A 12,914-nucleotide genomic window follows, 5' to 3' on the forward strand; every position below is an offset into this window, starting at 1 on the left:
GGCTCTGGGCATGCAGTTCCTTGCCCCGTGGGCTTTAGTTTTATGTGAGGGCTGTGTTGTGAATGCAGGCCCTGGCTTGCTCACAAACATTTATCTCTGCTGATATCAGAGCTCCAGCTGGGTGTCAGGGTCAGCCGGTAACAGGTTTTCCCCTTTCCTTTTTTCAGGGAGTTTATGGTTCTCCTGGGACGAAGTTTACTGCTCCCGGGGAAGGCAGTTACGTTGCAATACTCCTAGAGTAGGGGAGGGTAAAAGGGAAGTGATATGACAATAATCACTGATTAAAAAGGAAGAAGGAAAAGAATAAGAGCTAGTGGCAGGACTGCTAAATGCTGATCAATGCTTTAAGACAGCCTTTGATTTTTTTTTAATTAATTATACATTCCCTCATACTTTGTACTGCTGTTGATTTAATTGGACTCCTTATTTTTAGACAGCTAGAGCGAGCAGAAGATAGGGTACAGCTTTCAGAAGCTCAGCTCCAGCCTAATTCAGCCTCATTCAATTCCACTGGGAGCAAAATCAGGCTACTGCTGAGCTCTTCTGAAAGCCTGGTGCTCTTGCTGCAGTTGAGCACACCGAAGGTTTATCTGCCTTACAGGATGGAATAATTTCCATGCACAGGAATCCAAGCAGAACCAGGCTCAGCGCCCCCAGATATCCCAAAACCTTAACGTAGGGAACAATAAGTGCTGAGCAGCAGCAAAAGGTACCGAGGGCTGTGTCCTTCTAGCAGAATTTGCCCTGATACTCACTTCAGCCTCACTGCTTGCAGTTTATTTGCATGCCGACGTGCTTTGCAGAGATAAAGCATCAAGAGTTAACCTACAGAAGAGGCCAAGAGGGGGGCACTGAGAAACGTCTGTTTTCAGCACGAAATCATGCATTGCTGCAGGTGAAAGGGATGCAGGGGGCTGGAGACCGCTCCTGCAAGCACACAATAATTCAGGTTTCATCAAGCCTCCTTATCTGTGCTTCCCCAGGGGCTCTGTGACATTGCGGAGAGAGGCAGAGGTTAGCAGGAGCAGGCCTATTTGGAAAATGGGGAAAGACTGAGGCCAGGGGCTTGTTACCTCCTGTGCCTGTACGCACACGAACCAGCAGCTGCCAGCACTGGGAGCACAGGATCCTGCAGACCTGAGGCTGGGAGGCCATCGCCCTGAAATATTTGGGGATTTCCTCTCGCCATGGGATCCCCCAGACACATACGTCTCGTCAAAATGCACATTCTGCTCTCTCAGCTTCCCCGGGATAATCATTTCCACAAAGCTTTCCCAGTCTATCTGCAATTGCAGCCATATAAAAGTGCTTATGTTGGTACAGTTTATCCCCTTTCAGCTCTGAACTCGGGTACAGGGCTTGGGTTCTGCCTACCCGCATGAATCTCCGGCAGAAAGACATGCAGAGCGTGCCTTAGCTGCTTTGAACCTGCTCTGTCTGTGAAGGACCAGCTCCAGCAATGCCCAAACTCACAGAGCTGCGTTTTGTGCACCTCTGTCTGATGGCTGATGCTTTTCTTAGGACCGCAGCATTTCTTAGGGCTTGCTTCTGTAAGGATCCTCTGATGTCTAGTAGCAAGTAAGCTCACCTTAGTCTCATCCAGCTGGGCAATTCCTGAGGTTTCTTATGGCTGTCTGTTCTGTATCTATTCTGTATTTTCTCTTTTTGCCTTAACCTCAGGCTCTCCAGGCCTGGTTCCTGGCTGGGGATGGCAAGGCTGTGGCTGGCTCAGGCTGCACACGTTAGGGCAGCGGCTCCGTGGCTGGGTCTGCTTTCAGAAGGCAACGCTGGGCTGCGGGTTTCTGCTCTGTGACATGCACTGGGGTGAGTTTGCCTCTAGGAAGAATGGGATTCTGGACTCCAGAAGGGCTCTCCCACCTCTTACGGCACACTTACACACACCATTTACCATCCACGGCTGGGTATCAGCCTCTGAAATTTACAGCAAATCATTATTCTTAGCTAGTATCTACTATTCTCCTTTCCTGCCTACTTTTTACACAGCAGCTCTTCAATATTTATCAAGAAGGAAGCTTCCGTACTCACAGCAGCCTGCATAGCAAAGTAGTCTTTAAAACCAAGGGGACTTCACAACCAGTCCTTTTCCACCCTTAGCACCTGCCACTCATTTAATTTATAGCTCTTCTTCCTTCCATTCCCCAAGAGCCCACTCTGAGAGGGTGGAGAGAGGGGGGCTTGCAAGCAAGGCTGGCGTTTTGCAGTGCCAGCACTGCAGGATGCTCCTCCCAGGCACTGCCTGTGATGCAGCACATTTGGTAGAGCTGCTGTTAGGGACAGCTGCTGGATAGCAGGAGCAGAAGCGGAGCGGTGCCGTGCAGCACGGCACAGATTTCTATCAGCCTGATGGAAAGAAAGACCGAAATCCTATTGCCATTCCTGCTGCATTTACAAAAAAATAAAATAAAAAATGCACTTCTGAGTATGCTTTCAAGATAGCAGACACGCATGCAAACTAGAGAAGTTGGGGATCAGTTGTAGACAATTTGCATCGTGAATAATTTTAGAAATACACCCCCACATCAGTTCGTGTACTCCAGTGCGGGGGAGAGCTCCGCTATGGAAATGAGATGATGCCAGGGGGGGTGTGTGTGTGTCTGCCTGTTTTACAATACCTGCCTGAAAAGATCAATCTGGATAACAAGGTCTGCAAGGCAAGCATCCAAGACTTGGCCTCCTACACAGCCCTGGCACTCGGATGAGGTGTGCCTCCACTTGGGAGATGCTTCTGGTAAAGTGCTAAGGCGAGGTGCGAGCCGTCCTTGGTGACTGGCAAAGGAAAACCGACGAGAAAAAACACTTGGTTCTCAGACAACACGTGCACAGGTACACAGCACAGGCTTTGCTCAGAAACAGGAGTGAGGATTTGGCCTTCTTTTTTTCCCAGTCCACTGCTCCCAGTACCGGAGGTGTCAGAATTAAAATGATGGTGGAATTGAAATGATCACGGTGGGACTCACTTGGCCGTGATTCTCGGTGTGCACCTGCAGGAGCTCAGCACCCTCAAGGTCAGCACGGCGAGGCTGGCGGGTATCCAGCAGTGCACGATAGCTGCTGGATTTGGGAGCCCTTCGTTGAAGGCTATGAACTGGGTCAAGGAGAGCCCCACGGGGCGAGGATGGAGCAGGGCTGCAGCAGATCTTTGGTCAGGTCTGGTTTCGTGCTTTTTTTGGGGTGGTGGTGGTGGTTTTCAGTACAGCACCGCTCCAGCGAATACACAACCAGTTGTTACCTGCTAGCATCAAATCCCCAGGGCTTCAGAGAACCGAAAAAAGTTATTTTTATCTTGGCAAACGCTAAAATCCTTAGAAATCCTGCCTGAAGAAAGAACGGACCCGGAGCCTTGATTTGCAATGACCTTCCAGCACGTGCTTTGCAGGAGAGCAGCTGCCGTATGCTCGTACCTCCCTGAAGTGTCTCAGTCCATGCTTGAAGTTAAACATATGCATAATCACTCTTCGGTGGAGGGATGATCACTAAATGCAGGTACCGAGGTCTTCCTATTTTCCTCCTGCAATTTGCTTATTCTGCGAGAATATGATCAGGTACAGGAATAAAGACTACAGGGGGGACCGACAGGCTGTATAAAATCAGAAAAGTATGTGGGGAAGTATTCGGAGTGTGTGATAAAGTTTTTTCATTATGTTCTCAGCTCCTCCTTTATCTCAGTGTTTCTCAGTTTATCACAATTCTCCGTTTCCTGTTCCCTTTTAGACATCAAACCTAGATACTTCATGTGGCTTTTTTTTTTTTTACCCTTCCATAGCTAATGGTTAAACCTTTCAGATACTCTTCTGTACAAATTCCAGATCATTTATCTGGACACGACAGGGACATTTTTAATACATAATCTGGTATAATAGTCCTGCCGGGACTTTATAACTTCTCATTGTAACTGATTTTGTAACAGCAAAATAATTACACTGGTCATTTTTATAGCTTCTGACACCTGAAGTTGGTAAAGTGAGATAAGACAGAGGTTAACACAGCGATACCTCATTCTGATTCAGGTATCCCACCTTACTTTGGTGTGCAGGACTCTCAAAAGCATCCACATTTGCCTAAATTTGCTCCTCTGACAACAAGAAGTTGAACAGGCAAACCAAAACCTCCATCACAGCGCTAGGTACAGCTTCACTTGAAATCCAGCAGAGACTCACTCTAGTTGGGGACTACATGTTTTGAGGACTACGTGTTTTGAGGACTACATGTTTTGAGACCCACTACAGTTACCCACATTGAAATTCAGACCAGATCTTGCTATTTATTTTTTTTTTCTAATGGAAACTTTGACATTAGCCTCAGTCACTGCTTTAACTGCACACTTCAAACTCTCCGAGGCCAAAAACTGAGACCTCTGCGTGATGTCTCACCCAAGGATGGAGCCTCAAGCACCATGGTGCTCCCAGCCCCACCTGGGGGCTGTTTCAGCCCTGAGTCAGTGGCAAGTGTGCCTCACTCTCTGCTCCATCACCCCTCCTTTCCCCCACGTCCTACAGCACCTCAGGCTTCTCACCCGGGTTTCCACCCCAATAGTGGCCTGACTTGGACCTACCTTGGTGGCAAGAAACAGCAGGCAAGGAAAACTTGCTTGAAACGTTGTGAAATAGTTGTGCTATTGAAAACAACCGAGCTTTAAAAAATTCCTGAACAGAGCTGTCTAGAGCAGGAGGCTATTTTGAGCGTCTCTTTTTGCCTTTAACCCAACTATCTCAGCACCCCACCCTTCTTCCTTCCACCTTCCTTAATTTCTTAGACTTCCTTCTTGTTGCTTTGCGTGAGGCTATTTTAGGTGTGGGATTCTGGTTAGCTTCTCGCTGGGCATCTACTTCTCATTTTCTGTCCCTGGGCTTTGCCTTCTCAGCAAAGCTGTGGGTCCAGTGGTGCACACAACAGGTAGGATCCCCCCATCAGACAGAGCTCACGAAAAAAAAGAAAACCAGCTGCCTTTCCTTTTAGTAGAAAATTAGCCCATCTCACACAGTGATCATCATTATGGGTTTATTACACATAGTCCCATGAAGCCTTACCGTGGAGCCCCCAGAGGGGTTTAATTGTGGTGTATTTTCCTCTGTCTACCAAGATGGAAAGGGACTGAAAGAGTGAATTTGGCTCTGCAGGCCCCAAGCTGATGCTCCACTGCCTTTGAACAAAAATCGGGGTGCTTGTTGCTTGCACACAGGTGGCTGGTACGCTACCAACCTCTGTTTTGTCAAGTCAGCACGTTCAGAAGGGCCTTCAGACTCCCCCTTTGAGGATGTGCACGACACACAGACCTGGACTCCGGTCTAGCAAGAAGTTTGCATCTCAAGCTTCATCCCAAGACCCAAACCGAGTAGCTCAAAGCTTGGTTTTCAGTCTTTAGCTGTACCATGCTGGCATTGGCCTGTGTTATCCCCACCCATCTGCTCTCTGTTGGGCTGGGAAAACTTCCCCTTGTCTCTGTTCCCTTTGCTCTGGCTCTGCAGAGGATGTGTCAGCTCTCCACTGGCTGACACCACGAGGCTCCCACCTACTCCTGGGAGCAGCACATCCAAACCTCCTCGCATCGTACTGAGTGGTAGTCCCAGAAAGTGAAGGCTCGGTGGCTGCAGGGCTGGAGTTCCTGGTACAGCCCAGTGTCACCGACTTCACAGAACAGCAGCTTGCTGGCAAATTGTGCAACTGCACCGCCCCCAAACTTCCTGTTTTGAAACCCCAAGAAGCTGGAAAATGTTAACACCGGCACTTTAAAGTGCTAGTTGTGGCATTTTTTTTTTTCTTCTTCCTAAAGATCGACATGATACTAAAAAAAAATTACGTACAGAGGAGTCGAGCGGGGCTGCATGAAGGAACTGGGGGCAGAAAAGCAAGCACGTCTCTGCAGGGAGCCCTGGGCAGAGCAGAGCATCCCAACAAAACCATGCCCTCTTTCCACGACTTGCTGTGTGATATTCGGCAGCTCATTCCCTTTCTACATCCCACCTCCATGCATTAGGGTGTACGGGGTGCTCTCCATCACCGTGCCAAGCTTTTTGGCAGCAGGTCCCGGTGCTTCCAGCTGAAGGCAAGCTGTGCTGCTCCGGAGCAGGAGGCGAGGTGACAGATGGAGAGGCAGGTGCTCGCGAAGCAGCATCACCATGTGCCATCTCCAGCCACCTGGCCCGTCCTCCCCTCCTGCAGATCCACGCTCTGCCCCAAAACCCAGCCGGGATGGGGAAAAGAGGCCCCAGCCACGGGAGGAGCGGGATGTAGAAAACAGCCCCTGCAAATCTCTGTTCCACTCCGGCTCGTTGCTGTTTAGGAAGAGCAGTTAGAAAGAAGAAAGCATCGTGTTTGTCTTGAACACCGCGAGGGAACTTATTTATTTCCAATCAGCATGACAACTGCTTCCTTTTCTGGCTATCACTGCAACTCCAGATGGTACATTTGAGCGTACTCAAACCTCTAACTTGGCTCCATACAAAGACGTCGTCTTCCTGGTTAGCTAAAAGTGTATTAATAGGATTGGGATAAAAGTTCCTGCTCCCCTGTGCTGCGCAGAGTGCTTGAATAATGACATTTTGCTCATTAGGCAGCATCCTGGCGAGGATTTAAGCGAGCTCTTTGAAGGGGACGAGCCTCTGCTGAATGTGACTCAGCTGTAAACACCTTCTATTTGAATTCAGATTAATTTAGATTTGAGTTTCATTTAGATTTTCATCTCCTTTAGATTTGAATTTAGATTCAAATAGAAATTCTCAAATGATTTTGAATTAGACTCGAAATATCTGATTATTTCTGATTCTGTATTTGATTATTTTGTTAAGCCTTGCAGTTCTGCAACCCTTTAAAAGCAGCAGTCGTTGCCTATCTTTACCACCCCTACACCCTTTTCCCAGTGCTTGCTCTGCACCAAAAAGCTGCGCCTTCCTCAATCTCCCAGCTGAGGTGGGAGAAAACTTAGGGCAACTTTTTGTACCTGGAGCTGCCCTAGGACTAGCAGGAGGTGACGGTGTGTGACCGATTCGAGCCAGCCCTGTCCCTCCGATGGGACCTGGTGGGGTGGCTGGCGACTGCACGGCCGAGCCTGTGCCTCACATAAAAGCTGTGCTGTTATTGTTTTAAAGAAAATAATATCCTGTTTCCTTTCTAAACTGTGTATCTCTTGAAAAATGTTAAATGGCTGCTACATTCCTGTCTTTATCCCGGACACTTTTTACGAGTCTGTACTTCCCTCTCCTTGTGCTTTAACAAGCTGCCTAAGCAGAGGATTAAGGGAATGACTTAGTGCACATGTGCTAAAAAATCCACCTTCAAAATCTTACACAGCTTAAAAAACCAAACAGCCACAGCCAGCCAGGCCCCCGCTCTCTGCACTTAAAAATAATTGTCATCGTCGTGTGGTCAGCCTGCAGCTTGCCAGCTGGCCTCTCCTCTGAAAGAAAGAACATTTTAAGTGATGGAAACTAGAAATACATAGCAGCGCTTTTCCCAAACTGATTTCTGGTGGGGTTTCCCATTTCTCTCTCTTTCCTATTACCAGAGCTCGGCACTCAGTGGCTGGGAGTAAGCAGGCACGGCTCAGGAAGGAGGAGGAAGGGAAGCACTGAGCCCTGTCATGCTGTCAGGCACCTTCTGTAAATATTTACGTGACCTACAGGATACAGCACAGTTTGAAATCTTGCAGTCCCCATAGCCACTGTGCAGTCGTGCGGGTCCCTGTGCTCCTCTTCCCGTATTTCAGACGAGACGGGGGGCTCCATGTAGCTGGGATTTGCTTGTAGTGTGCACTGACCTGAACTGGGGATGCTGCACCAAACCGCGGGTACCTCTGCGGATCCCAGCAAACAGCAAGGAGCTCACATCTTGTGGAGGACGTAGCTGTGATTGGAGTTACTCAGTTCAGCACGACGAGGACTTTATGTCCTCCATCACACGGGGAAAGCAGCAGAAGGATAAGCTAAGGTAGTGCTTGGAGGACTGAGCTAAAGCTCGCTGAAGGGAAGAAAAAATATTCCCCCTGCCACGCGCTGATGCTACACTGATTTCTTCCTTGCAAAAACTCCTGGGTGTTTTGTGTTTTTTTTTTTTTCCTTACAAAGTGTAGAAAAGGAACCTACCCGCCCCCCCCAGGAACTTGATCCCTAGTGATATCTTCCTGTCCTGACCCTATTTATAGAAGGAAGGTCACCCGAATGAGAACAGAAACGGTATCATATGATTTTTGGTGACCAACTGAGTTCTGAATATTGAGGATTCGGAGGAACACATTTGAATAGCCCACAACAAAAAGCATTTGAGCAGAACACCTCACCACAGCCGTTTGTGCTTGTGGGACAACAAAGCAGTGAGTTATGGGGAACGTGGGTATTCCTACACCAAATAATCAACTAATCCGATGGACAGAAGGTTTGCTAGCAAAATCGTTCTTCAATGGGCAGTTGTTCATTGAGAGCCCAAAACAGAGACATTTCCACTATTGTGCTGTGAGCAGGAGAAGCAATTGCTGAAAACTGCAAAAATGAAGGAACCTATAAATGTCGCTGCAGGGGCAATTTGGAAACGCAGACCAGAAAGCTGCAAATGTTACTGTGTGCAAAGTGTACACAGACTTAAAAAAAAAAAAAAAGTCAGGGTTGAAATAAATACGTATACCTATCTGCATACCGTTTGCATAACTGCATATTTTATGCACTCCCCCCCAAACGAGCCAAACTAAAACTGCTTATTTTATAATCCTAACAAAACCGCGCTGTGTGACAACGTTTCTCTATCAGACTCCTTTTGCATAAATTACGATCCGTAATTCCTCCCTTATCGTGTCAGGCAGCTTCAAACTGAACCTCCCGACGAGGAGAGCCAAGGTCTTCCATCACATTTAACGCAGCTTCCAACAAATCTTTCTTTACACGGCTAAATATTTTATGGGCCAAAGATTCGGGGCTACTTGAAATGATGAATTCATCCCTCCGAGGGGTTTCGTTGCGGGATGAGAAGTTTGTCTGGGCTCGAGGCACGCAATGAAAGGGAAGATTTAGTCATTCCCTTTCTTTTACAGGCTGCCTCCTTCCTTCCATTGCTCATTCACAAATCCCTGGTGCCTTCGTAGGCAGACAAGCCGTAGGTGGATCTGAGGTAGAGGCTGCTGCTGGCGTTTGCTGCTGCCTCCGTGGGCAGCGCCGTGCAGCAGAGCAAGCTCCTTACACACACCGGGGTCAGCGGTGCCCGCGGCGGGGTTTCCATCTCTGCTTATCGCAGCAAAAGGAGAGACAGCAGAAAGAGGGAAAATTCAGCCCCAAGCAGCAGCAGGCAGAAGGGCGACCCCTTTATGAATTAGGCATTGCTTCTGGAGAACATGCGAGCTCTCAGGACCCGAGGGTTCAAACCTGCTGCGTGACTCAGCCTGCGAGAGGAGGAGGAGAGGAGGCTGCCCGTGGTGGTGGCAGCAGCTCCGGGTGCCCCAGGGGCCACCTCCAAGGGCTGGAAGGGCTCAGCCCTGGCAGCACAGCCTGGCTGTGACGGAGCCTGGTGAAACGTGGGCACAGCCACACTCACAGCCCCAGCACATCAGCCGATCGCTGCCCTGGCATCGCCACCCTGAAGCCTGCACAGTTTTTTAGGGATAAAATATAACGTGGGTGCAGGTAGAGATGCATCAAACAGGTCGCTCCTGCCCCTTGCTCTGGAAGCAACGCTCACCTTCCTCTTTAAATTGGGCTGGAATAAGAAAGCTGAGTGATTACAGAGGCAGGATTTCTGCGTGGTGCTGCTGAGACTGAAGGCTCTATGGTTAATGCATCATTCCCCATTACAGCCATTTCCTCTGAAGTAAATGGGATCTTGCCATTATGCTTTATGTTTATTGATATGCATTTCCTAGCTGAATTGACGTTCCCCTGTTGCTTTTTTTTTTCTACCTTGAAATTGCAGGAAGCCAAAAATCCTTCAAGAGTACTGAGTTAAATTCTGGAGTATGCAGAGCTGTGTGCTCCTGCATTAAGTGGGCCGGGGTTAAAACGGGCACCAGTTACACATTAATGTGTGTGTTTCAGGGCAGCAACACCAGTCCTGCTATAAGGGGTCAAGTGTTTAGCGGGGACACATCCTAGCAATATTCAGCGCCGTGCAACCAGTGGTTCAGTGGAGGAAGATTTTCCTTGTGACTCCACTGAAGAGAGTCACAGGGAGGCTTTTGAGGTTGATCAAATCCAAAAACCCTTTGTGGTGGCTAAAATACCTGCGGTGCTTTTGGCAGGCATTGCTGTTGGGATCTTCTTTCTCCTTCTCCAAAGCCTCCGTGCGCCCACCTGCAGTCGGCCGTAGCCTCGCCCTCGCTTTCTGCTCCAAATTGCTCTCGCGTGCTGCTGGGCATCGTTAAAGGAGCGCCCTGTGCTTCATCTCGGAGGCAGCTGCAATTAAGAACGGGAGGAATCGGGAAGCTCAGGGGGCTCGTAACGCTGCACAAAGCCTTTCACCTCCGATCTGCATCCAGCTGCAACGTTTGCGTGAGCAGAAGTGGTTGCTGCACGGTGGCGGTTGGGTGGACTCTGAAAAATAAGTTGTTTGCTGCCTTTTGTCTTTTTCTGCTGCATCTGTGTCACCAAACCGCTTCTTTCCACTAGCTGCAGTGCTCCAGCCAACACTTGCTACCCAGCACGAGGAAATCTGAGCACCTAAAGCCGTAGCTCATCACCTCATTGAGTGACCTGGTTTCCTCCGGAGCTGAATTGTGGCTCCCCGCTCCCACTGCACTCAGCAGTCGTGAAAACCAGGCCACTTCTTGAAGTGACCAACGTAGCCGTGACCGGCCTCGAGTGCTCAGCTTTTTAAAAGTCGATTTTGACAGCGGGGCACCCAGAGGTGGCTCCTCTCCCAGCTCTGCCTGCGGAGATGGGTATTGGGGAGGGATTTGGGGCATGCCCTGTTCCGTGCCTAACCAGGAGCTATCAGCCATCAACGTCATTCCCGGTGTTAAATTAAAAAAGAAATAAAATTCTCTCCGTTTCAGGCCCCGTGATAAAAATATACCTCGCCCTTTGTTTGCTTGATGCAGCAGTTCCTCCTTGCACTGAAAATTAAATTGGGAAGGGAGTTTTATTGTCCCTGTGGAGGAGAGAGGCACCTATTGAAAGCGCTCATGAACAAAGCGTGGGGGGCCCAGCCCAATGTTTTCTGACGCCTTTTGGGGTCCTGCGAGTACAAAGGCAGCGGAGAAGGAGCAGGGAAATCCAGCAGAGCTCCATCGTCCCGCTAGGTTGTGCTTGACTCTTTCGTAGCTCTGCTCCGGGGTCTGGGGAGAGCAAAGGAGGAGGAGAGCCAGCTTGTCTGCCCTCACCTTACAGCTGGAGAAACTGCTCCTAGAGCTTCTCTGACAGAACAGAGCAGGCTGTGATGTTGACCGTGCACGATGCATCCCTCCAGAAGGCAGGTGCCTGGCCCAGCAGCCCGCTGAGCTCAGATGAATGCTGGCAGATAAGGGCAGAAAAGCACCTCAGGAGGAAGTATTTTCATAATCGCCCCTTTGCAACACAGCTCTTTTTTTTTTTTTTTTTTTTTTTTGCAGCATTATCTTTCTGCCTTCCTCTTGCTCTCCAAATGAACAGAAATATGTATATTCACGGGGTGGGGAAGCCAATGGCAGAGCCGAAACACAGCTGAGTCAACAACACGCGTCTCTGACCAAGCGGGCAACGTTTCGCCCTCCCGCCTGGTTATCAGAGGGCTTTCAAAAGTCAGCACCGCACACAGAAAGGGCAGCGGAAGCTCAGCACATGCCCTGCAGAAGCAAGAAGTGCCAGAGGGTCCCTACAGCCAAGGCCCTGGGACCCTGCAGTTGTGACCCTTTGTGACCTGAGCCTGATTTCTGCCTCAAGGACCTAAAATTTCTATCCTTTTCTGCCTCCTTCATTCATATTTTTTTGCTAAAGGTTTCTGCCTGCTGGATTCTGGGTGAATTCTTCGTTTTGGCAGTCTCTGGCGTCACAAAGCTGAGCTGATCCCCAGCTGCATTTCAGTGCTGATGCTGAACATTTTGGAAAACTCGACTGGGATAAAAAGGCAGCGTCGCACTGGGTTGTTCTGCACCTGAACAACTTGCTGAACAGAAGACTTTGGTGCTAAAAGCTGGGGGAAAAGGGATATTGAGGCATCCCGAAGGGGGAAAAAAAAAGCAAAAGAAGTGCACATTCATGCAATAAGGACTGAAGAGTGCTAGCAAATTTTGGCAGGTTACTCTAACCTGAAAAATCTCGGCTTTGTGCCCCCTGGTGGCAGCTGCATTTCTCTGGTCCTCGGTGCCACTGCAGTGCCTGCACCTCAGAGCCAACCCTTTTCGTTTCCCTGCTGAGCCAATGCCCAGCGCAGAGGCCATTAGATGCCATTAGCAAGAAGCCTGCTAGGAGGTTCTTCACTATCCAGAAAAGCACCAGGGAAAATCCAGAGGTTCAGATAAATCATAGCAGGCCTAGGCTGGCAACACACGGTGCGCTTGGTTTGGATGCTCGGTGTATGGCTGTAATTATTTTAATTATCCTAGGCTTCACCCCAAAACTTGACTCAGTTTTTCTGTGAGTATTCACAACATGTAACCCTGCATGGAGGGAGTTAAGGCAGAACTTAGCTCCTGCCTAATGTGAGATTAAAGATGTCTATCTTGCTCGGCTCAAACAATAGATGAGGCTATGTCCATACAATCCAGCTGAAATAGTCTTTTTTTTTTTCTGCTTTCTTTTCAGACAAAAAGCGCTGGCGTCAACAGGTGGAAGAAGCGTTCAAGCAGCATGCGACTGGTTGGTATGAAGTAATAAATGTTCAAAAGAGAAAAAGGAATCAGTGAATGGAAAGGCTACAGTTTTAGCCAGTAGGATGTAAAATGTTATGGCAGAAGTTTTCTTTTAACAAGGGCACTGCCTGGAAAGCAGTAGCAAAATTAGAGA

General features: G+C 48.9%; 1 protein-coding gene across 1 annotated transcript in view; it reads left to right on the plus strand.

Annotated features, from left to right (window-relative positions):
* The window catches only part of UBASH3B (ubiquitin associated and SH3 domain containing B), a 63,349-nt gene that overhangs the window by 26,897 nt on the left and 23,538 nt on the right, over window positions 1–12,914 (plus strand). Inside the window, exon 2 of the mRNA XM_032201748.1 lies at window positions 12,714–12,767. Coding sequence (XP_032057639.1) covers window positions 12,714–12,767 — 54 coding nt within the window. The remainder of the gene's footprint in view (window positions 1–12,713; window positions 12,768–12,914) is intronic.

Source organism: Aythya fuligula, chromosome 22 (genome assembly GCF_009819795.1).
Source record: "Aythya fuligula isolate bAytFul2 chromosome 22, bAytFul2.pri, whole genome shotgun sequence".
Taxonomy (NCBI): Eukaryota; Metazoa; Chordata; class Aves; order Anseriformes; family Anatidae; genus Aythya; species Aythya fuligula.